Below are 27,010 nucleotides of genomic sequence, written 5' to 3' on the forward strand. Positions count from 1 at the left end.
TTTTTGTCATCTGTGACAAGATTAAATGAGTAGGATTAGAAAATAATTGATCAATAATTAAGTTAGAAAAAAAAAATAATTGTTTATTTCCTTTTCATTCTGACTTCACCTCTTTGAAATAGTTCCTGTTACAACACTTTGACTGACCAATGTGGAGCAGGATAGTTTAGTGCCTTTTGCATGAAGTACTAAGATAGTAAGTAGAGATATGTCCCTGTAACCTGTTAGAGGTTTTGGAGTTTTGGGTTTGGTTTTTTTTTTTTGGGGGGGGGGGTGCTAGGTTTTTGTTTGTTTGTTTGCTTGTTGGTGGTGGTGGGGGGGTATTTATTTATTAAATGAACTTAGGAATGAGCTATAACTTTGCCTGGGTGCTTGTAACTACATGTTAGTTTTCCACACTTCCCCTCCTCTTCCTCACATTAATAACTCCCATACTTGAGCAGTTTCTGCCAAATTTTACAAGAGTTTCTCAAGCATCTGAGAGACAGCAAGTTAGTTGCCAAATACTGCAGGAGGTATATAACTGAAATTCATATGAAGCCTAGTTTTGCTTCCACTGTTCACAGAATGACAAGTTTTAAGATTAAAATTCAAATGCTTTATTATTGCTTATTTACCATTTTTAAATTATAATAATGGAAAGAAGCTTACAATTGTTTGGTCTTTTTAACTTTGTTCACAAAAAAAAATACAATTTCTCTACAATGGCTACTAATCATCTATGTGCTTACCAATTTTTAAGGAATAGGAATGAGTTTGTTCCTTTTATATGTTTATTTGTTCCAATAAAGCTAGTTTTTATAAACCTTGCTTGTGCCTTTTTGTTCCCTGCCTCTCTACTACTGTAAAGCTTTGTACTAATTCCAAACTGAGTTAGAAATAGTAGTCTTACAGTCATAGCTCCTTGAAATTTGGTAACTTGTAGAAAAGAACAAAACAAATGAATGTCTTAAAAATAACAAATGTTGGAGATAAAACAAATTGTCCTTTATAGCTTGGTAGGAACTAAGGGTCCAGTGCAGAAGAGATTACAGCTGGTCAGCCATTGCAAGCAAAACTGAGCGACAGTAGGCTGAGCACATACTATAGGAAACATATACCCGGGAGAAAAGATTATATAGCTCACTACTCAATGAACGATTTCCTTGGGTTTTCTTTAAGTCAGCTATTTCAAACACTGTAGCATTTGACTAAGGTCAGATAAGGAACTATAACATTGTAAGACTCATTTAAATCATATCTTGAAGCAGTTAGAATGTTACTGACACCTTTGCTTTAAGTTTATCGGTACATTTCTTAGCATATTTGAATAGGGAGATTCCTCTTCTCGCGTGGCACTATTTAAACTTCAGTGAGGTTTTTTTCATAGGAATAGACATTTTATGAGCTCATGATCAATTCAATTTTTAGGTAATGACATCTTGAAGCTTACAGGTCATGTGAATAAATCCATTCTGTGACCAAATCAGAATGTATTGGATTTTTGCACTGAAGTGAACAAGGATATGGAAGTATTGCAATGGTCTCATAAGCAAATGCTGTAGTCACTATGACCAAAAGTTGCAGGATCAATTTTAAACATTTTAGTTTTGCAATTTTTATTCTAAGCAATTTGCTGTAACCCAAATATGAAACACTCATTTGCAGTTCATCAGCTAAGCATTGTTGATCTGTACATTTCTGTCTTGAACACAAAGATTTTACTCCATCATCTATCCATACAGGACAGATGAAAATACTAGCTTTTTGTACCTATGTAGACATATCATGACTTTATTTTAATCATACTAGCCATTTCCCTAAAACCTGACAAGTGACAGGTGAGAGGGAAGATTCAGAACACTTTTAAAATAAATTTAATTGTATGTATTATACATACCTACCCTGAAATGCAAATCTTTTTAAGATGCAATTTTACATAGATTTAGAGAAGTTAAGGACAATAAGTAGTCTCCTTTTAAGAGAAACGACTTCAGCAAAGTGTTGTAGATATGAAATTTTAACTGTAAGTATTAATGTAGTGGATCATTGTATTTAATCCTAATACTTGCTCAGTATAGTGCACTCAATATTTCTAAATTATACAAAACTTTAAAATTTTGAATAGAAAATTTTCTTTACTCACAAGAATATTTTTATTTGTACATGTACCTGCTTATGGTAATATATGTTCTATGTACCTCCTCTTCAGTGTTTCTTATAAGAGCTTAATACAGCATCTTTTAAAGTAATGTTTATAATTCAGTCACAACACATGTCTCAAAAGCCATTTTATAATTCAGCCACGTAATTAACTTTATTCCTTGAGTTGCCATGTGGATGAGAAATGCAAGATAGTGAATCTATGAAGGTGAATAAGCTAAAATTCTGTCAATTGTTATCTCAATTTATATAAACAGATCTCATGTCACAGCTAAATCTTTTATTCTTCACTTGAATGTACATTTCCACTAGCTAAAACACACAAAAGATCTGAATTGTCTGTTCAGCAGTGAAATCCCAGCAGGCCACTGTAAGCAGGGAAGTTGACCTCAACCTGTTTAATAAAATCAGTACACAGCAAACAAAGAATGCTCAGAAGACAAACCTCTCTATATATGATACTTTATTACTATCTGATTGATTTTAATTTTTATAGTGAGGATTTTAGTAGATACACACGGACCTTTGATCTGCCATGAATATAGCCTTCTTCATTCCTTATGGAAAAAAAACTTTTTTCTACAATTTGTTCCTTCAGGTCATTAAAAAACTAAAATAAACTCATCACTAGCCTTTAGGTACATATCTTTGATTTTAAAAAGAACAGTTAAATGGTGAGGGCTGCTTGTATGCTTCATTTTTTTTTTCCTGACTGCTGTTTTCTCTTTTAAAAAATGTATTGTAAACCACATATAAAATATTACAATTATTTCTGTACACCTAATACTTAATATTTTAATTTAAAATTTAAAATTTATATGCTAAATATTTAAAATAGTTAATAAATCGGACAAATAATTAATTTTTCAAATTGTAATGGCCTATAATTACATTTAAAATTTCATATTGTGCCCTAAGGAGTCTTGTAACAGAACTGATGGGTAAAAATGGCTTATGGTAATCAAATTTGATTTGAATAGCAAGCTGACAAATAATAAATTCAAAGCATACAGATGCATTAAAAACTTGTTTTAGAGCTGATTAATTAGTGCCATTTTCAAATAGTGAAATGTTAAAACCACTGATCTTCAAGTAAGAATTCAAATACCCTTCTTCATTGATTCATGGTCCAACATTGCAATGTCCTTCTAGAGCTGTCCAAAACAACCAGTTTGTTTTCAACAGTAAGTATATCTGAACACATAATGTCTGTAGCAGGTAACATTCTTCTCCCTTACATTGAATATTATTCCAATTAAGTACAAAAAATGTTAACCTATGTTTTAAATGTTTCTGGGGATCCATAAACCCTAGAAAATAATATAAACATATGTATGTGTGTGTGACCACAAACACACACACACACACACACATGTATCTGTAAGAGAACCACCTATATAATGGAGGCCTGGTATTAGATAATGTAAATACATGTCATGACTGAATGTGCTTAATGATACATGTAGCTTGATCTTATGGTAGATATCAAAGAATCAGGTCCAAATAACATCAACTCCTTTGTGTTCTAAATAGTATCAGGACAGTAACTAATGTTTGTTATATCTATCACTAAACACTTAAAAACTGTCATAGGTTTCTTCCACAACAGTAGCAACTGTCCAAGATTTTGACAGTATGACTTCCCCTTGAAAAAGAAATGCTGACAAAGGACAAGAATCTGTTCACATAGAAATTAACTAACGTGCCTAAGAAACCTATTGGATTCTGTGATTATGTGATACCAGAAACCTGATCCTGTAGATATGAGATCACTGACTATTTTTCAGGGTCATGGAGATATCTTTGAAAGCAGAAGCCTTCAAATGGGCTAATGAATATTAATGAAGAATCAGATGCAACTTAATACAAATGTCTAACTCCATAGCATATACATTCTCATGGTTTCAGCAGATAACATATACTACATCAGCATTCATTCATGTACTATTCACCTAAATGTTTCTTGAGCTTTGTAGAATTATTTTCTACTTTTGCAATCATTGTCCTAGGATGACATTCAGCTCATAAATAATTAACTAAATATAGATATCTACATTTAGTCTGGATGATTGCTATGTAACTAATTCCCCTCTGAAGTTCATGCAAACTCGTATAAGTTGTCTAAACATTTGTCTCTGATACCATTTGAAATGCCCTCAGATATACACATCTGAACAGGTCTGAAAGTTATGACAGCACCAACAGGATACTCACATTTTGGAACAGCAGCTAGACAGCAAGGAGAGATACCTTAGGGCATTCTCAAACTACAACAAAAGCTGTGGAATTTAAATAATTAGTGTGATATAAAGGAGACATTTGAGATTTTCCTGTAGTTAACAGTTGTGGTGTACCTGGTATCACGCTTCATCATTAATTCTTTGGATGTCTGAGAAATTCCCTGCCTAGTCATTTGCATAGATGAGAAAATGCACCAACCTGAGACAAAGGGATTAACTGAAGTCCTAGCTGCCCTCACAGGGAAATATTTGACTCATTGGTACATGTGTTCTGTGTGTATCAGTTTCATATAATCCCAGTGATTCTTCCCCAGGCAGCTCCTGATCTGCCTTTTGCAAATGATAGGCAGTATTTGTATGCTTAAATGTGTTATTAGCATGGAAAATTGGGTCACCTCAAATACTATTCCACATAGTTTCTGCTGCAGAATTGACCAAACTGTGCATTGATAAAACATCTAAGTAGTGAGCATAAATTGTTTCTAAAGATGCAGGAATGGTTGCAGAGAACAGGCTTTTGCAAATAGTTATAGTGGTTCAGAGAGGTTTTGTGGTAGTTTTAAGATAATAACAATGGATCATGCAGGTGCTTAGTCACACAGGACCATGGACCAGCTGGATATAAGAATTCATTGGAATCAGTTTGAGAAGTCTCACACAACCTAACTGAAGGCACCTTCACAGAGACCTTTGCAACAAAGACTCCTGTCACCATCTGGACAGCCACGGACATTCGTTGGAATGCTGTCCAAAATTCAGGAGCTGAATTCCCCCTCAGTGACCCTGCTTCATCCCTGCAGTCTATATTTCCAGAAAGGTTCCTTAGCTGCACATCCCCAGTTAGTTTCTTTCAAGTAGGAGAGGAACCTCCTACCCCTCAGCCCTCCCACTAGAAGATTTCATCAGGACACAAAAACTAGAGCCTACTTCACTTTTGCCCAGCTACAGCTTTTTAAGAAAACCAAGAATATATAGGTACAGCTGTATGTTCATATAATTCTGTGTGTCTGCACCTGTACAGCTATGCATGTGTTTATATAGATTTATTAAAAAAAATATATATATTGCCATGTATATATATTGGTGTATACATATGGAAAACACACATATAATTTCTCATTTCCAATAACCTTCCCAGTTATTCCAGGTACTTATTTGTGTGTATAGTAACATGTTTAATAGTAGATTTCTTTTCAGTGAGACTCCAGAAGGCTCAGGCGTCATATCCGTACTTCTGAAGAAAGGTAGCCAAAGGAAAAGTTTGAGCACTGTTTGTGCACTACATATTTTCTATCTTTCTACTTCCCAGCTCAGATTTGAGCTATTCCAACCACATCTGTAGTATAAACGTGCTTTACCCAAAATAATGGGAATGCAAGTGAATCTGTACCAACTTAGATTACAGAGTCAGGGACTTGTCCATAGTTTGTTTTTTATTTGTCATGACAGACAAAGCCAGACTTTCCAGTTCCCCCTGGACTTTAGGAGCATGTCAGGCTACAATCGGTTTTGGCACAGCAGCCAACTATTCAGCAACTGCCAGATCAGCTGTGATTTTGCAATAGATCTCATGGGACATGAAAAAAAAAAAAAAATCTAAGCAAGCAAGGAAACAGATGCTCCTTGTATAGGTGAGAGACTATGTTGTTTTTTCTCTATCTGTCCAAAATTTCATACTGTTAAGGCTTCAGCACTGAAGTTCAAACTCAGACACATGTACACACATTTACACATACACCCATTTATATTTAATCTGCCTTTTGAACAGGTTTTCCTCTCCCAGTTTGCTGTGATAGTAGAAGTATTCACATATCAAAAAAATGATCTGGAGAAGTTTCAGTATTAGTCAGTTGGTGCTATTCAAAGTGGTGTTTTTTTCATTGTTGATGGGTTCTTTTTTAATTGATGTTTGGTTTTCATTTTTTGTTTGTATTCCCCCCTCTGTTTGGTCTTTCAGTTTACTGTTGAACTACACAGGTGACATGTTTTTCTTAATGTATATTCTCCTTCCCAAAACTAGCATTTCAGCTTCCTTTGCATATTTTTTTTTTTCTGCTTTAGTTGGTGGTATGCATACTTCATTTCTGTCAGCATTTTCTCCTTAATTATGCCTTCTTAGATCAAACGCAGACATCTGTGCAGTCTTAAGCATTATGTGAAGAATTATTTCTGGCATGGATTCCCTTATGCATAGCTTAAAACTACAAGCTACTATACTAGTGGTGTTCTATACTAGAGTAATTTTGATCAACTCTCATTGCAGTTATAAAGTCTGTAAATGTTGGAGAGAAAATGGGTATTATAGAAAATATTTGAAAGACAACAGCTGTGGACAAGCTGTACAGCTGGCACATTTTAACTTGTAGTTGCAGAATGCAACTGACAAGTGTAGTTCATTTCCAGCTCTTGATTGCTTTCCTTAAAAACACAATTACACACTGCAAGTGAGTTTTCTGTCTCTAGGATAAGAGAAAGGAAAAGAGAAAGAAAAGATCAAGAAATGGAAAGATAGAGTGAGAAGGAAGGAAGAGAATAAGGAAGATTCTGTCTTTACATAAGAAGGAGGGAGGGAGAAGAAGTGAGACATTAAGTAAAGATTTTTCAATCATTTAATGGTTTACCTTGGAAAAAATGATTGATTTTTTGGGGAAAATCTGCTGCTTTATCAAGACAAAAAGCCATAATTGGCTCAAAGACATCTTAAGTCGTGTGTATTAGTAATGTAATGCCTCCACCCCCAAGTGAGAACAGATAACATCTAAATCTTTAAAGTTTTCATACAAAAAACTCCTGTAAAAACATTCACCTAGCACACTGACAGCAAAGCAGATAGCTTGAAATAAAATAATTTAATAATTTAAGCAATGGTTGACTCAGCAAACTGATACAGTCAGTTTAAACATTTTTTACGTTTTACATCAGTTACGTTAATTTCTATTGTGCAGAAACATTTGGGGGAGAAAACACCATTACAATTAATAAAAAGTGTGCTGTAAATGAAGTGAACTTCATTACAGAAAGACATACTACTTAAGAGTCAGAAATATGCTTCAACACTAGATTACATATACATACAATTCAATTTCTGCAGCTGGGCATCTGCCTGCAGGCCGGATGTCAAAAGTTCTCACTGTAGTTACTGAAAACTAGAAGATTATTCAGTTTACCCTAAAAATGTTCATCTGTGTTTGGTCATCTGAAAAATTTCCCAAACTCCACCAAAAGTACTGACAAAATCTTCACTGGCTATAGTGGGACTTAGACATGTAGCACACCTCTAAATAACTGTGGTGGAAGCTAGTTACCTACATATGGTATAGTTTAACACACAGATTTATGATCCTTCTTGTACCCTTCTTAGGTTCCAGCTGCCATTCCAGGATGGTGAAGGTCTCCCACAAACTCTGTGTCACCTTTGCCAGTTCTGCAAAGAAGTCTCAGACACCCTCGGATATCTAAAGGAGTCAACTGGAAGGTAGTCAGCAGTCTTAATGAGCCTAAAATAGAACCAATCAACCTCATCCCTGTACCCACTAAGATCACAGAACGAATCCTCCTGGAAGCTATGTCAAGGCATATGGATGACAGGGAGATGATTAGAGACAGCCAGTATGGCTTTGCCAGGGGCAAATCGTACCTGACTAATCTGGTGGCCTTCTACAATGGGGTGACTGCATCAATGGAGAAGGAAAGAGCAACTCATGTTATGGACCTTGATATCTGTAAGACCTTTAACATGTCCCCACACAGTATCCTTGTCTGTACATTGAACAGATGTGGATTTGATGGGTAGACTCTTTGATAGATAAGAAATCAGATGGATAGCAGCATCCAAAGAGTTGCAATCATGGCTCAATGTCCAAATGGAGATCAGTAATAAGTGGTTCCTCAGGGGTCCATAATGGGACAAGTACTGTTCAATATCTATGTTGATGACCTAGAGAGTGGGGTTGAGTGCACCCTCAGACAGTTTGTGGATGGCATCAAGCTCAGTGGTGCACCGCATTCACTTGAGGAAGGGATGACATTCAAAGGGACCTTGACAGGCTTGAGGAGAGGCCTCATGTGAAACTCATGAAGTTCAACAAGGCCAACTGCAAAGTCCTGCACCTTGCTTGGGGCAATCCCCAGTATCATGGGGATGAATGGATTGTGAAAAGCTCCCCAAGAGAAGGACTTGGGGATACTGGTAGATTAAAAGTTTGTTACAGGATAGCAATGTGCACTTGCAGCCCAAAAAGCCAATCATATTCTGGGCTGCATAAAAAGCAGTGTGGCAAGCAGGTCGAGAGATATGAATCTCCCCCTTTGCTCTCATGGGACTCCACCTAGAATACTGCATCCAGCTCTGGAGCCCCCAGTAAAAGAAGGATATGGACCTATTGAAGCAGGTCTGGAGGAGGGCCACAAAAATGGTCTGAGGGCTGGAAAATCTCTCCTACCAGGAAAGGCTGAGAGAGAAGAGTAGGTTCCAGGGATACCTTGTTGAAGCATTTCTGTATATGAAGTGGGCTTATAAGAATGATGGGGAAAGTTTTTTTGCCAGGGTCTTTAGTAACAGGACGAGGGACAATGGTTTTAAATTGAAAAAGGATAGATTTAGATTGGTCATAAGGAATTTATTTTTTTTAATGATGGGATTAATGAGGCACTGGAACAGGTTGCCCAGAGAGGTGAAACATCCATCCTGGAAACATTCAGGGTCAGGTTGGATGAGTGTCTGAGCAGACTGACCTAGTTGAAGTCGGCATTGCCCATTCTAACCCAGATCATTCTGTAATTTTATGATTCTAATGCAAGATCAAAATGTGTAGAATTTTTTGTTTTGTTTTGGCATGTTTTTTTCCTTCTCCCTTTGGCATCTTTAATATATTTGTTGTGTGTCAGCCCTGCTGGTCAGATAAGTATCACAGTCACTTGCTTACTCTCCCCAATCCCACCCCTCCCCCAGGTAGGACGATAGAAGAAGAAAGGAATAACAAAGCCAAGAAATCTTGGGGTTTAATATGAAACGGACAAAACATAATAATTATTTAATAAGTGATGGATCAGTGGAAGAGGAAGGGAAGAAAACAATACAAAAAAAGAAATAGAAAAGCAAACATTCACTGCTTCCCGTGGGTAGAATGATGCCCAGCTAATTCCTGACCAAAATATGGCTAAGCCCCCTAAAATCCCCTCTTTTTCCTTTTATTGCTGAGCATGATGTTATATGGTATGGAATACCTTTCTGGTCAGTTCAGGTCATCTGCCCAGTTGTGCCCATTCCCAGCCTATTCTGCACCTCCTAATCTGTACACTAGGGAAGGAAAAGTGAGGAACAAAGAAGGTCTTGATGCTGTACAAACGCTTCAGCAAATGCTAGAACATTAGTGTGTTATCAGTACTGTTTTCGCCAAAAATCTGAAACACAGCACCATATGAGCTGTTCTGAAGAAAATTAACTCTATCCTAGTCAGGGCCAACACAGTATTTTACAATTTACTTTGCACTTCCAGTATTTGACATATAATACTGTAAACCAGTACAAAATACTAAATTAATAACTATTCCAGTAATAAACTCTTGTACTATATTTCTCTTTATCTTTCTTGTTTTACTATTTTATCCCTATAAATAAGGATTAACAATTCAGGGTCATAAAACCCAAAGTATGAACTCTGTTGAAATTGCCTGTGGTTACTTTAGTCTTAATGCTCATTTTATTGGTAGCTTATATTCCTACCTTTAATAAATTAGTAAGCTAAATAATTTTTTGAAAAAGACTATAAATTGGAACATAAAATCACATATTTTATTAGGAGTATTGGACCATATACTATAATACAGTATTGAATCAAATCCATGTGCTAACACCAGAAACCAGGAAATTACTAACAGATTCAGTAAATTATGAGCATGAACCTTCTAATTTTTTATTATGCATTGTTATTTCAGAAAGATTGTTTTGTTGGAATGGTGACTTCTGGTAAAGAAAGAAATAATACTACAGGAACTAATAAACCTTAAAAATGTAAGTCTTTAAAAACAGTTTAAAAACAAGCCAAAATGTTCACTTCATCAAACCAATGACATTTGTAGAAAAGGCAGATTACTGAGAATAAAAAACTTTCAGTAGAGAAAATAAACGGATGAGTAAACTCCCAAATATTGCAGATGTTCCTAGAATGACAACAATATGGGTAGCACTGAGGAAGGATCTGAAATTTTAGGATATCAGATAAAAATGGACATTTGTATACACATGACTCTTAAGAAGGCTGTTACCTCGAAGTTTCATAGGAAATACCAAACAAATAAGTATCAAATAAACTGCAAGTTCTGGGTGAAGATGAAAAACAAAACCCAAGAGCAATATGGAGATCTTCTTATCTCAGAAAGTTGTGATATTATAATTGTATATGGAATAATGCAAATAGCCAGAAAATATAGTAGGAAGTTGACCACGTATTAAATTCTTGAAAAAATGTTGATGTTTCTGCTAGATGGTCACAAATAAAACTGGTTACGACCACTTGAAATTACTGACTAGAAACAGTTTTGGTGAAAAGGTTCATTACATAACAGAAGTTGTGGTTACATGAAAAGGAGTCATTGCAGCAGCAAAATACTACACATACACACACACACAGACGCCATCCAACTAAAACAACCTGCAGGAAATCTTCTGACATAAGATGTATAGAAAGTAAAGCAACTGAGGGCAGATAGGATTCTCTTTTTAAAAGGCACAATACTAAAATCCTTAATAGAAACCACACAGATTTGTATATAAAAGAATAAAGCGTAGTAAGGACTAAAGGTTCTCTTTGATGACCTAAACAAATTAATACATTTGGTCAAACATCAATGAAGGTTATCTCTAGGCCGGTAAGAAACATCACAATGTATCTACTTTAAAAAAACCTGGCAGACTGATGCACAGAAATCAGAGAAACATAAGAGGTTAATTCTTGTGGAAGGCACTTCAGTGCTGAATTCATGACTTTTCTGAGGACCATAGTTAATGTTAATAGAAACATAATAATATTACTATTAACTTGGGAAGCTAAAACAAGGAGTCAATTAAAGAATAAATGAGTGTTCTATATGTATGCAAATAAATAGGGTTCGATGAAATCTACTTTCAAGCATTTTTTAAGTGTTTCTGTCTGAAATGCTGGTAGTTATTAATAAATTCTACTAAAACAATAATGCCGCTTCTCTTTGATAGCCAACTTGACTTTATTAAACCCTTTGATGAATTCACACATCCTATTGTAATTTTCAGAACTGGGCTTTTTTCAATTAATAACAGTTATAATGAATATGGTGTCTGAAAATAATTCATGAGAGTTGATTCTAACTAACATGTCTCTCCTTCTCCCCAAAGTATGGGCATTGTAAAATATGAAGTTTCTGATGACATTTTTCATTTCAGAAACATAAAATTATGTTTTTAAATTTTATTAAGATATCATGTTTTGTTTTATACATTGACCAGAAATATTTTTACCATTTAAAAATATTTTATAAAGAATACAATTGCAATGCTTTTTTGTACCAATGTTTTAATTCCTCTCAAAAGAGACAGGAAAAATACTTGCTGCTTTAACTGAGGCAATTCTTTTTTAAAAAAAGGCACAGTTGCTGTGGCTGCAGGGGACCTAAATAAATGCCAAATACTGGGGAGATGTTATTTCACTTAGAGTTATACCGTTGTTTCCCTACTGAGGAGCTGGTAACAAAAGGAAGAGTCTGTTCAAAATTGTTGATCGTGATAGCTGCCAAACCATAATACTAATTTCTCACTCAGTTTGATATCTAAATTAAATGGTATATGATGAAAAGAAAATCCATGCAGGGTAAATGCACAATTGGTTGGAAAAAGCATCCTACCTGTAGTTATCAGTAACTATTGGAACGCAATATGCATATATATATATATGTGCATGCTATATATATACACTATAATCCTTCCAAACTTGAAAGTTATTCACTGTTATACCTCACAGGGATCTCTTATTCCGGTGTTGTTCACTAATTTTCATTTTTGTAAATTATGAAAAGGAAAATTTTAGATGCTTTGAGTGGCTAGACTACAATTCAAAATTTTCTAACAATAAATTTATCAGATGGTCAATAATTTTAATATCTAAATTAGAAAGAGTTTGTTGGAAAAAAGAAGAAACTCCTTCATACTATTTTTTGACAAGCTATATTCTATCAATAAAACGCCACAAGGAGCAAGCCATGTAGCTGTAGGCCTATACACATCAAGAGATGCCTAAGAGAAGTGATATTGCTTCCTAAAGCTAAATAATTGCATCAGCGAGATGATGCATCCAGCCTGCCTAGAATAAGGTAAGAATTATACCATTCAGTTATATGAAGGAGAATAAGAAGTAAAAAGTAATGAACTTTGAGAAAAATTAAGAAATAATAAAAAGGCAAAACTATTTAACTTCAAAATTAGTTACACAAATGTTTACATAGTAAGAGGTCAGAAAGTAATCTGAAAGCTTCTCAAACATTTCAGCACATTCAACATTGTGCTGTTGTTGCAAAAAAGAGAAAAGTAATTCTAGGGATATTAATGAAAGTCACTTATTGCCTGAAAGACACAGGAGGTGTTATGGCTCTTTTCTGGAATGGTGTGGCCAGTTTCTGGCATTCCCCTTTCAAAGATGAAAGTACACTGACGAGTGATATCTTCATTTAATTGTGCCTGTATGGCTTTCACAGGCAACCCTAATCACACAGTGCGCATGTTCCAAAATGACATGGTGCAATCCAGCTCTAGTTCAAAACCTGTGTTACTACATTGGACCTCGGTATGATTGAGTTAATTAGCACAGTTTCTCAAGTGTATCACTGTGCTGGCATCAAAAGAGGTTCTGAATCAAAGCTGGATCATTTTCAGCCAGCTTGGACAGGCAGACCACACTTGTCTATTTTCATGAGACAATACAGATATATTTCCAGAAAGACTGGAAGTAAAAGATAGTAAACATACTAAAAATGAAATATGAAAGTTTTAAAAGGAAATAGAAGAAAAGAAAACATTGCAGTAAATTTCCCCTGAAAATGTCAATAACCTTGTCTTTCAAAATGGTTTCATTAGATGAAGAAAAGCAAAAACTTGCTAGTAAAGCAATTGTACAAATATTATTTTAAGGTTCATTTTGTTATTTTATTAAAGTGTAGTGCAAAGTGTACTGAAAGCTTGTGACAAAGTGCTTCTTTTCTACCTGTTATTCCTCTGAGGGGATTAAAATGTGGTTCACAGACTTGTCCCAAGCCGCAATTTTTAACGTTTGTTAAAAAAAAATCCATGTAAAAGACATCAGCTAAGTACAGCAGGCTAGCAGCTACTACACTTGCAAACAGTCAGTTTAAAATCAAAGGAGAAAGTTCATAGCTTTCTTTACTTCCTGAAAACATCAGGTGAAAACCTTTTCAACTTCTTGACTTTTCCCTTGAATTCAGCCACAGTTATGTTATGATGTCAAGATTTGTTCTTTTACAAATATTGACTTAGTTCTATGTTCCTTCTAGCTACATCAGTCAATAAAGAATGGTTAGATTATCTCAAAAGACTTGTCTATACACAATCTGTTACTTCATCTGGTGCGGCGAATGAAGAGACGGGACGCAGCTTGATGCAAGCAAATGTCAATGTGTGGTACAGAAGCACGAGGTTTTATAGACTTTCAGAAGCTGCGCGTTTTAAACAGATTGGTTCTTGAAGCTAAGCCTTGCATACTAGGCAATCCCCGATTGGTGGTTAACTACCATCAATTAACTGCAAGGTGTTATCTTTCCTTGGCGCCATCCGTCTCCCACTCCCCTGTGCTCTGTAAACGTGCCTCATCATGTTAATTGTTGTGTCTATTCACACTCCTCGTCCTCCCAGGGTTCGTGACCTACGAGCTCGAGCACATTCCCCTCAGCTAACTGATTGCCATGCACGGTCCTAGTTTGCAGACCGCTCCTGCATCTCCCCCTTCCTGTTGCACAAAAAGAACCTTTGAAACCGAACGAGTGAAAACAAGATATAAGTAATAGAACAAATAAAAAAGCGACTAAGACATATTGTCAGTGTCAAAATAACCCACTGTCTCTGTTCCGTACAATTTTACAATTTTCCCTTTTTTGTTTTTGAACAGCTAGTACCAGGTTTGCCATGTTCTGCAGGGCCCTTGCAAACATGACAGCAACCAAGGTAATAGCAAACAAACAATACTGCCAATTGAGTGAATGGACCAAAAAGGCTGACATTTTCTCAGATTTTGATAACATGTTGCTGCAATGGGGCGCCTAAAATCCACGCAGCACATACCATCAAAATCCTCACAGCCATATCCTTGAACCAACAACAAAAAGCAGTGGAAATTTTGACTCACATTCTTAACTGCCTACCAAACAAGGTGATTTAACTCTTTAATGCTTTCCCTGCTGTTACTCTGGGTAAGATAAGAACCGCTGCGACACGTTCCCATCATAGCCCCCTACTACATTAGCATCTACAGAAAGACAATTATCGACATTCAAAGTGTAAACAATATCATCTTTTGGATTAACATTATACATAGGTGGAAGGGCACACCAAACAAGAACTGGTTCAGTCAAAAAGTTCGAAACATAGCATGCCTTCTCTGAACATACCTCTGGGGTCATTCCCTTCATTCCCTCTCTTTTTTATGCAAAGAGAAAAACTTTTACCGTAACAAAGAAGCCCCTATTTACATCTCTGAGCCCGGACGCAAACCGCAGCTGTATGCTCCACCAGGCTCAGGGCAGAAATCATTCATGCAGTTACATAGCTATATATCTCTACAAGCATGCAGACACCTATGAAACACTAGATAACCATGTTTATCTTTCCTCCTCTCCTTCACAACACCTAGCTGTTCTCTCATCTCTTGTTAGGTCAGCCATTCCCCATTTTCCTCTCCTGTATATCTCTTCAGACATTCTCTATCCTCCCCTTTTTTGCTTGTTAGTTGCAAGGAGGCAAAGGGTGTATGTAGCTGGGTGACCATGACCTGCTTTATGTTACAATCAACTAAACACTGGATACAGAAAAAAAAGCATGGGAGACCTAAGGCAAACGTCACTAAGGTGGTTAAAGATAATTATAATAAATCCTGTAATACTTTTGAGTCATGGCCCAAAGTTTCCCAGCCGTGAGGAGAGACCAAAGGCATCCCGCCCCTGGCTCTGTTGCAGATCTTTGTTTTAAGGCTTTTGAGTTTTGTATACTTTTGTAAATTAATTCACAGTGGTCACTCAGATTCACGTAACACATCCTATCAAAGTCTTCACACTTGTGTCCCTGTGCTAATAATAAAAATCAATAGCACCTCGGTTCTGTAGCAACATATGATGGGCAGAATCAACATCTGTTAATAAGCCAGAAAAAAAAAATATTATTTGTAGTATTACTTTGTTTAGCAAGCCAGCAGCCTAATTTACTAAGCAAGTTAAGAGCGTGTACTATTCTTACAGAAGAGATTAGAGAAGCAAAAATCTGTTATGCTGCATTCCAGAACTCAGCCTGAGAATTACAGTCTGCTGTGAGTTCTGCGTTACAATCATTTGACACATGTTGGGGTTGCGATTGTGAAAGTTGCCCGTTTACAATTTTCATTGACATTATCACAGCTAGTTGTTTTAAAAGCAATCCTTGAGCTTCCTCCTGCTCGACTTGTTGCAAAATATTCTGAAGCCAATCAATCAAGTTAGTATTAAAGTTAGTGACTCTCTAGGACCCTGCAAGACTGTGGCAAGACTCCCGCATCCTGACTGCCTTAATAGCTATTCCTTCATTTGCAAACAGTTGTCCCTGGGATACCTTGCCTGAGTCACAGAATCGGCACAATTATTTTCTCCAGCCAACTGCTCATAGTTAACAGCAATTCCCCGATTAAGGTTTTCAATCAAGGCCACTACACATAGCTCACAAAAATCAAATAACCACATCATATACTGTATCACTTAGTACCATACAAAGCAATAACTTCCAATCACGCAGTGTGAGCGTATAAGGCTCTGCCATCACTTCAAGAAGGGACATAGCAAATGTATTATGAATCCTCCCTTCCCCCACTGCTTTGCTTAACTCTTTAACAGCCTCGTATTGCACAGGCTGCCACTCTGGAGGTTGATTTGCCTGACAAAATACTGAACATGCCATAGCGACTCCCAAAACCCATCACTGAAGTGTTTCCCACTTGCATTCCTGCCACCAATCCCTCAGACCCCCTTTCACCCTCCCCAGAAATACAATCAATGCATCAGGAGAGACAAGGGGGTGGGGGAAAGGCCTACCTCCTTTTCCAGATCTATAGGACCTGGATCAAAAGGTTTATCAGTGTCAATGGAATCATTGTCCGAGTTGTCCTGTTCCCGTGCTTGCTCCTGTGTTGTGAGGGTCGCTGCAATCAGTGACAGAAGCTCTGGGGGCAGAGGAGGCGTGGACAGAATCGCCATCACTGACGGTGTCTTGAGAAGAGTCGCGCTGTCGGTGGAATTTACAGCTTCCTCTGGTTTAGCACCATTAGTAGAATTAGTCCACACTTGGCAAAGAGTAGTCAGAATTTGCCACCAAGATGCTAAATGCATTCCCGACACGGAGCTCCCCTCCGCGGCAGCATCATACAATTGGCTGCTGTATGTACACACTTTCATTCTTTCAAAGTCTCTAAAGTTTCTTGGCTGCTCACCTGTCTCGATGAGTACAGGTGTTATCCTCGGGGTTTAGGTTGTCTGCCTGGTCCAGACAGCCAGACGATCGTTCAGCCAAGCCGTCTCCTCCGGAACGCAGCCCTCTTCCACGAGCTGTCTTTTTTCCGTCCTTATTCTTCCAAGGCTTCGGAACACCACCATAGGGGTCACCATTTGGGGAGACTGAGGCACGGACTCCCGGATCTGACTAGAAGACCCTTTATGAGTCCATATACGTCTCTTTCTGGGGACGAAGCCTGATTCCCCATTGCGGATTTCCCACAGCTCACCTCTCAACTCCGGAGGGATTTCAGGCCGGCTCCTGCTTCCTTTCAGCAGATCATTCAAAGTTCTGTGGGATTCGCTGCATGTCGCTCAGACAGGCGATTCGAGAGCCCTTCACGTCAGATCCTTAAACGCATCACGTCGGGGTCACCAAATTTGCGGCGAATGAAGAGACGGGACGCAGCTTGATGCAAGCAAATGTCAATGTGTGGTACAGAAGCACGAGGTTTTATAGACTTTCAGAAGCTGCGCGTTTTAAACAGATTGGTTCTTGAAGCTAAGCCTTGCATACTAGGCAATCCCCGATTGGTGGTTAACTACCATCAATTAACTGCAAGGTGTTATCTTTCCTTGGCGCCATCCGTCTCCCACTCCCCTGTGCTCTGTAAACGTGCCTCATCATGTTAATTGTTGTGTCTATTCACACTCCTCGTCCTCCCAGGGTTCGTGACCTACAAGCTCGAGCACATTCCCCTCAGCTAACTGATTGCCATGCACGGTCCTAGTTTGCAGACCGCTCCTGCAATCTGGCTCACAGTACAAACCTGTTAATCACAAAGCATTACCTCCTATTATTGCTCAGGATTATTATTTTTTTTCTGTGTGATTCAAGATAGCAATATGAGGCCATTTTCACTCACATGTACTCTAAGAATTAGCCCAGTAAAGAGTAATTTTTTAGGTCTCTCAATTACCTAAAATTATAATTTTTCATGGGAATGTACCACTTTTTTTAAGACCTATTTGAAAAAAAACCACCTTGAAACTCTGTAATCACTTCTGGGCTGAATCAAGAGTGCAACCCAGAACAGTTAGTATCTCAATGGTTAGAGCATTGATTCTGTACATATCCATTGACCTGAAGATGTTCTGAATAATTGGATAAATGAATTAAATATATGGGTGTGATTTTGTTCCCACTTATAGACAGATAAGTATAAAATTCATCCATTAATATTTTTGTCCAGGAGAATTTAAATATGTTCTCCAAAAGTTTCTCCAGAACGTGCCTGGGTATCTCTAACACCCAGAGTCAAGAAGAGGTTAGAAAATATATTTTTGACTCCTAAAATGTATTAGTGAATGTAGTACTTCTTTACTCTAGTAATTTTGAAAGTTTGACCCATGTGAATTTTAATTAGGATAACAATTTAGGAAAAAAAAAATGGGCATCTCCATAAAACACTTTGTAAAGTGCATCTATTTAAAAGGAAATATTTTGAAATTCACTTTATTTTCATTCCCTTTTGACTTACTGTGTACGCTGCTAATTTAGGTTTCATGTAATGTCAGCATGGCCACAGAAAACTACTGCTTTTATCCTTTCACCTTGTCTAACAGTGATACTTTAATCTTTTAATCAGTTCCTTTAAAGGTCCTGTCACTTCAAGGACTGAAGCCTAGTGTTTATAGTTTAATTCCAGACTTCTGCAAAGGCATATTTTCATTCATCTATCATGTTGGTCTCAGCTGTTTAGGACAGAGCAGGATATATGGAAACTGACATGTCATTTTCTTCTTGTGTTAAACATGACTTGGGAGAAAAGTCACTTTATATACATGTAAGTTCATCTTCAACATAATGACTTTTTCCAAAAACTGGTTTTCTACAAGAGACAAATGCTCTGAACCAGATTGCTATTCAAAGGAAATGATGTTGTTCTAATTTCAAAGATAGTATGATAAAACTGAAGCCAATTTGCTTATGCTAATATAAAAATCTGAGTAAGCAAAGAGGTACCTAAGGAGAAATAGTGTAACTGATCTTATAATCATAGAGGACTCATATGAAAATAACAAAAATATCAGAAATTCCTCATGTAGTTTATTTAGAAAATATAGAAAATTTAGAGAAATAATGGACTCAAAATCGGAGACTTTTATTGGTATTAGGGCAAGAGGTATTAAAAATGGACTCCAGATTGTAAAGAGGCAAACTTGCCTGTAAAATTAGAAGCCTAATGCAGCAGTTGTATTCTGTACTTGGAAATCAGTTCCATGTCCTAAACAGAGTGATCTGGTGTTGCTTTAGATGATTTGAAGTATCCCAGATGTTCTTCAGCTACTGTTTCAGAAAGGTGTTCTTCTGTAGGTAATGCCATATATGCCACCTTCATGGAGACATCCCAATCTACTTAAGGCTTCTTAAGTGCTATTAAACTCCTTTATCTAGACAACTAAAACAAGCCCTACATATTTTAAAGCAAGTATGTACATGTAAACTAATAAAAATATTCAGCTATCTATCTATCCTTAGTGCCTTCTGTCATTTTATGTGCTCTGGAATAGCCTACCACTGCTGTTCCACCAGGATGAAGGTTTATTACAGTCCCAGGGCCACATCAGCCGGCTTCATGCAGGAGATAGTGTTATTAACCAGTCTAAGATTATTCAGTAAAGCCCATTTCAAGGTGTCTCAGTTACATTTTTAGTAGAAGGTAATTTTTAGTTGTCTAAGAATGATCATTGAGTCTTATTTGACATGTCCTGGTATATCCCATTTAATTTCCAGAAACCAGGAAAGCATAGATTTCTGATGTCAGAATTATCAGCATTTTACAGATGTCTTGGCTACTCAAGAGCATATCACACAATAGTACATGCCTGTGTTCCAGCACTGAATCACATCACCTGATTCACACCTAGACAATTACATTTAAACAATAAATAGATAAATATATAAAAATTATTTTAAGAAAATAAATAAATACATAAATAAATTGATGCAGTAAAAATTAAACTTAAATTTAGATCTAAATCTAGATTTAAAACCTGGTCATGAGACCACCTTAAGCCTCAGTTCAGTTGCCAGATCTTAGGCATCCAGGTTACTCAGACTGGATGCATGGGTTTTTGTTAGCTAAAATTATCTGTAATAAATTTCACTACCAGAACCAAACAATTTATAGACTATCTACCAGATATAAAATTATGTATCTAATAGTTTAAATATTTTTTTCATTCTTACATTTCTTATGAAAGATTTTGTTTTATTCTTTGTATTTAAAATCAGTTAAATGATAACAGCAGACACTTATTAAAATGAGACCTACAGGATTTTAATAAATTAGTAAGTTGGCTTTTATTTCCAAATATTTGTACTGTCTATGGATGTTATCCAGAGAGGAAGTACTTTCAAAGAAATAGGTAAATTTTAATGAAACTCTTAAAGGTGAAGTATTAAGATGAAGATTGCTTGGCTCCTATTTCTATATACTTCCTAGCTCAGTACCCACTTTCTTAAGGGAGTAGGTATAGTGCTTAGTGAGATTTTTACACAGTGGAAACAAAGCTGAATTTGTTAATGAAGTTGATTTACTACGAAACAATTTCTTATTGTGTATTAAGCAAATGAACAAAAGGGATTAAAATGTACTTTACAGTATTTTTCAGATCTATTTTAGTGCACAGCACCAGTAATTACTTGATTAAAATCAAGTCTGACATGTTGATAATATTTTAATTAGTAATACTTCAATGACTTGCTGGGAGGTGACATGCTAATTTTGGCTTGCAGCTTGAGAAACTAGCTGGGAAGCAGATGGAGCTAACTTGTAGAGTGGTCTCCCTCCTGCCTTACATTTTTATGGTCTGTAGTAAAATTAAGCTTCTTGGTAGGTCTGAGAGAGGTGGCATGAATTCTCTTTTCATTCTCAAAAAAAACATGATGAGATTGGAATTTTGGCCTGATAGTTTACCTTAGCATTTACTAGCATAGCACATGTCTATTGAACAGCTGTTTTATTTAACAGATACGTTGCTAAAAATAATAATAGAATAATAGAATCACAGAATCTTAAAATAGTTTGGGTTGGAAGGGACCTATAAAGGTCATATAGTCCAACTACCCCTGCAATAAGCAGGGACATCTTCAACTAGATCAGGTTGCTCAGAGCCCTGTCCAACCAGACCTTGAATGTTACCAAGAATAGGGCATCTATCATTGCTCTGGAAAACCTGTTCCAATGTTTCACCACCCTCATTTAAAATAAATAAATAAATAAAAAATTTCTTCCTTATAACTAGTCTAAACTACCCTCTTTTAGTCTAAAACCTTTACTCCTTGTCCTATTGTAACAGGCCCTGCTACAACTTTTCTCCCCATCTTTCTTAACAGCTTCCTTTAAGTGCTGATAGGCTGCAACAAGGTCTCCCTGGAGCCTTTTGTTCTCCAGGCTGAACAACCCCAACTCTCTCAGCCTTTCCTGGTAGGAGAGGTTTTCCAGCCCACTGATCATTTTTGTGGACCTCCTCTGGACCTGCTCCAACAGGTCTTCCCTTTGCTGAAGGCTCCAGAGCTGGATGCAGTACTCAAGGTGGGATGTCACCAGAGCAGAGCAGAGGGGCAGGATCATCTCCCTCAGCTTTCTGGCCACACTTCTTTTGAAGCAGCCCAGGATACAGTTTGCTTTCTTGGCTGCAAGTACCCAAACTCATGCCCAGCTTTTCATCCACCAGTACCCCTAAGTGCTTTTCAGCCAGGTTGCTCTCAATCCCTTCATCCCACAGTCTGTACTGATACTGGGGGCTTCTATGCCCCAAGTGCAAGACCCTGACCTTGGCCTTGTTGAACCTCATGAGGTTCACATAAACCCACTTCTTGAGCTTTTCAAGGTCCTTCTGAATTACATCCAATCCCTTAGGCATGTCAACCAACACCATGGTGTGGTCTTCAAACTTGCTGAGGGTGCACTCAATCCCACTGTCTATGTCATTGACGAAGATACTAAATAGTTCTGGTCCCAGTATAGACCCTTGATGGACACCACTGATCTCCATCTGGACATGGAGCTGTTGACCACTACCTTCTGGATGTGACCATCCAACCAATTCCTCATCCACCAAACAGTTCACCCACCAAATCCATATCTCTCAAATTTAGAAAGAAGGATGTGGGGGACCATGTCAAAGGCCTTGCAGAAGTCTATATAGACATAATCTGTCATTCTTTCCTTATCTGCTGATGTAGCCACTCCATCATAGAAGGATACTAGGTTGGTCAGGCAGGACTTCCCAGGCACCAGGCACAGAGATGAGGCTGACAGGTTGGTAGCTCCCGGGGTCCTCCTTTCTTCCCTTTTTGAAAATGGGTGAGATGTTTCCCTTTTTCCAGTTACCAGGGACTTCATCTGATTGCCATAACTTTTCAGTTATGATGGAGAGTGGCTTGGCACTTACATTAGCTAATTCCCTCAGGACTCTAGGATGTATCTTTTCAGATCCCATAGATCTATGTACATTCAGGCTCCTCAAGTGGTCACAAACCTGATCTTCTCTAACAGTAGGAGGAACTTTGCTTCCCTATTCCCTGTCTTGTGGTCCATCCACTTGAGAGGTATGGAAAGAAAGGCCACCAGTGAAGTCTGAGGCAAAAAATTGTTGAGTACCTCAGGCTTCTCCTTGTCCATTGTTACCATTTTGCCAATATTGCTCTTCAGGGAGTTTTCTTTGACTTTCTTTTTCTGGCTGACATATCTGAACCCTTCCCATTGTTCTTTGCACCCATTGCCAAATTCAGCTCCATCTGATTCTTGGCCTTCCTGACTCCATCTCTACATAACTAGGCATTGTCCCTATTATACTCTTCCCAGGATACTTGTCCCTGCTTCCACTGCCTGTGCATTTTCCTCTTGCTCTTTAGTTTGACCAGCAAGTGTTGACTCAGCCATGCTGGTCTCTTGCCTTCCTTTCCTGATTTCTTAAACCTGGGGATCAAGAACCCTTGCACTGTATGGAAAGCATCCTTCAAGATCTGCCAGCTCTGTGCTGCTCCCATGTCCCTGAGGGCAGTTTCCCAAGGGATCTGATGGACTAACTCCTTGAAGAGCCAGAATTTTCCTTTCCTAAAATTCAGGGTCCTGACTTTACTCTTCACCTGACCCATATCCCTCAGGACTGTGAACTCCACCAGTGCATGATCACTGCAGCCCAGGCTGCTTCCAATCTTGATGTCACCAGTTTGCTCACTTGTGTTGGTGACCAACAGGTCCAGTATCACTTGGCCTCTGGTAGAGCTGTCCACTCCTTGGCTTAAAAAGTTATCCTCAGTGCACTCTAGGAGTCTCCTGGATTCCTTCGGCTTGCTGTGCCACTTTCCTAGCAGGTGCTGAGGTGGCTGAATTCCCTCCAGCAGGATGAGAGCCTGCAAGCATGATGCCTCCTTTAGCTGGAGTAAGAAGGCTTCAATAGGCTCCCCCTGCTCAGGTAGCCTGAAGTAGACACCAGCCATAAGGTTCCCTTTGTTACCTTGTTCTCTAACTCTTACCCATAAGCTTTCAGCCTGCTCAGGACTGTTCTGCAGGAACAGATCTTCACACTCCATCCATTTCTTGATGTAGCAGGCAACGCCTCTGTCCCTCCTTCCTTTGCCTGTCCCTTCTGAATAGCCTGTAGCCATCGATAGCCACACTTCTGCCGTGGGATTCATCTCACCAAGTTTCAGTGGGACTTCTAGTTCTGCTCTAGACAAACTTTCCATCAGCACAGAACTTCCTTCTGTTTGATCCAACATGACTCTGGAGTCTCTGTCTGTCACTGGAAAAGACACCTATCTTTTCTTTTTCTAGCAAAGCAAAAAAGAGTTTAAAACATAGCATTACTGCTTTTCCACTCTGACCTACTGTAGACTACTGACAATGACACCTCCTCTATTTGTAAAAAAACACCATAATTCAGACTAATGAGTGTTATCCCTCTTTCTGCCCCAAACATACATTTTTCTAGGCTTGAATGTTGAATTTTGTGTTCATTGTAAATACCATTCCAGGTTTAAAATTCATGCAGGACTGCCGTTCATACACGTCCTATCATGCTCCTATAGTAGGAAACTTATTTTTTCAATCTCAGCATTTAAGCCAAGAAAGGTCACTTCTGTCCTTGATTTAGAGATCACTTAATGGGTATGTTTACAAAGCCCTTTGCAGATGTCATAGGTTTTTTCTGCCTCTGCTGAAGTATTAGACTCATTCATCTTGGTTCAGGGGTAAGATCTTTTCACAAAAAGCTTACTTTCAGCTTGGAAGCTTCAAGCACATTGCAGCAAGCTCATGTCTCTGTTATGAAATAACCCTATTATGTCATGACTTTTTTTTTTTTTTTTTTTTTGGGGGGGGGGGGAATCAATTAGAACTATTTCCCACGTACTTTATGCATGTAAATTATTTTCCTTTAAATCATTTGTTTTAATTCATTTTGCATAGTCTGTTATTATCTCTCCCATGTCCTCACGATCCCCTCTACATTTACAGCCCTCTTTGTAATAGATGGTGCATGAGCTGGGTCTTGGCTGTATTTCTGTTAGAGATAAATGACACAGTAGACATACCTTTAATAAGATAAATTACTCTGTTTCCAAAAAATGCTATTAGAAAATGACAGTTATCTGAATGAAAGCCAGTCTGGCTGAAAGTAGCTGGATAGGGAGGCCAAACTAAAACCAACATTGTATGGAGCTAAAACAAAATCTAAGATTTTAATTAATTAAAGGAAACGGTTACATTTTTTGAGACACAAAATAATTGGTAACTCTGGAGGCAAGAATAATGAAGAAATTTAGGTAAGTCAGTGATTCTTATTAGACTTTTCTTAAATTACAGCCCCACAGCAGCATAAGTTTTCAGGAACAGACCTTAAATCATTGTTTTGCTATATTCAGCTTACACATTAAAAGCAGGTACTGCAGAGTCTTCAGAGTGGCCTTAATCATGGGCCACATCGAGAAGAGCATTTCACTGAAGCTAGCGCTCTGATGCCAACACAGCAAAACTGTAGGGGTAAGAAAAAGTGCTGATGGAAGATGTCATTCTAATACCAGAAACATTTTCAACTGGGTTTTTTGTTTTTCTTTTTTGGACTGTATGTTGGGTCCTGTAAATTTGAGTGAACAGACATGATATGATCTAATAAATGCAACTGAACAGATAGAAAATGGAGTCTTCTCTGGTTAATTTCAGTAGAAAATGTTTGAAGATAACAGAATAAGATAATTTTCTTCTATTTCAGAACTGGTGCAGCAAAAAGAGATGTACTACAGCAGAACAATCTTCAGATCAGACTGCCAGTGGTAGACATTCTCATCAGAGTTTTCACATATTTTTCCATGTTGATGCTTCCTTTTACAGTCTGTTCCAGAGTTCATTATAAATATTTCTTTGTAATATAGAAAAATTACAGTACATGCAATTTTGGTTTGTCTTATTAATATTAAAATCTAGTAAATAATATTTTAAAACAGGATGGTAGAGTTCTCTGAAATTACATAAATGGCATTAGAAATTGGAAATAATTGATGTCTGACATCTGCCACAGAGAACAGAGTGAAGAGCAACAGGCTTTTCAAAATATAGACCTTCCTATTGTCTTATTCAGCTGTAAAGGGGAAATTGGAGATTTAAAAGAGCAGCCAAAAGGAATTGTTCCTGGAACAAAACTCTCATCTCTACCCCTTGTGCAGCTTGAGAAAGTCAGTAATGAACTTTATTGTAGACAAGCTTCTGGCAGTCAGGTAGTGAGATGTGACTTCAGTAATTATGAAGAAAGGGACATGTGCATTTAGGACTTTTCACATTTTCCTTGTGTTGGAGTGTTCAACAAAACCTAAATTTCATCTTAAACAGCAAGGTAGATGTTATGTGCAGAATGAAGAAAATAAAAGTAATACTATGCTAACAATCTTGTATTTTATATAAACAAATAAATGATAGTGCTATATTCTAAAGCATACTGAATTAACAGAGATCCAAGAATCAGTGTACAAAATGGTAATATTTGCTACTTGTTTTTTTTAGAATAGGTTTAAAAATATATATATATACAGTACAACCCTAAATGAAGCTCCAAAGAGACACATGCTGGACATACTACTTTATATAGAGATTCTGAAGATAAAACTATTCTGCATGAACCTAAGAAATTAAACCATTAAATTTTGATTGCAATTTTCCAACCTTAATGATTGGGTTTTCCGCATTTTTTTAATAATTTGGTAGATGAGATTTTATTTCTGCATGTATCTTCAGTCATTCAAGCTTCAGTATGTTGCTTGTTCCTTGTCCCTGCCCTCATAATTTAAATGTTTTCTCATTAACAACTGAAGATTATTTTTTTATTTGCTGTTATGTCTGTATACTAAGTGATCCCAAGGTTAGTAAATACTACTGATATCATATTCTAAAAACTTAATGCAAATAAGTCAATAAAGGAATATCTGAATGAAATAATGATAGGTGGGGGAGCTTTACAATTAGGCTGGTAAAATTGATCTAGAAAGAGCCTCTTTAGTCTCAAACAGATAAAACACTGACATACTAGGGAATTCAACAGAAGATGAATCCAGAAAAACAGTGGGTATTGAACAGATTAGACTGTAGAAACTAAATGGCAATGAGTATGAAATCACTGGTGTCTAAACTACCACTGCAGACACAGGAACTAGGCTGTATAACTTACTATCGTGATTTACAAAATGAGAGTCTGAGGGCAACCAATAGAAGAGGGACAAAGATGGCAAAGTAGCCTACAGAATGAATTATTTTCTGTGTAGATATCTACTTGGATATCAGGATTGTGCTTGACATAGATCTTTTTCCAGCAATGATGAGAATCTGGTGCTTGGGAATGTCTCACTCTTAGCAGGA

The 27,010-nt window shown here is 37.4% G+C and overlaps 1 protein-coding gene across 1 annotated transcript; it reads right to left on the reverse strand.

Moving 5' to 3' along the window:
* Positions 1-250: 250 nt before the first annotated feature.
* LOC308058732 (uncharacterized protein) lies at positions 251-25,414 on the reverse strand. The gene is made up of 2 exons (XM_080374994.1): positions 17,891-25,414; positions 251-13,976 (listed from the first exon to the last, which is right to left on the reverse strand). The coding sequence occupies exon 1, from the start codon at positions 23,884-23,886 to the stop codon at positions 22,936-22,938; it is 951 nt and encodes a 316-aa protein (XP_080231120.1). The 5' UTR covers positions 23,887-25,414; the 3' UTR covers positions 251-13,976; positions 17,891-22,935.
* Positions 25,415-27,010: the final 1,596 nt, after the last annotated feature.

This window comes from Falco punctatus (assembly GCF_963210335.1).
Source record: "Falco punctatus genome assembly, chromosome: 2".
NCBI classification, from domain to species: Eukaryota; Metazoa; Chordata; class Aves; order Falconiformes; family Falconidae; genus Falco; species Falco punctatus.

What these genes read in the sequence shown, in the direction of transcription:
- LOC308058732 (XM_080374994.1), bottom strand. Translation starts at nt 23,886, where the DNA reads ATGTTGGATCAAACAGAAGGAAGTTCTGTGCTGATGGAAAGTTTGTCT.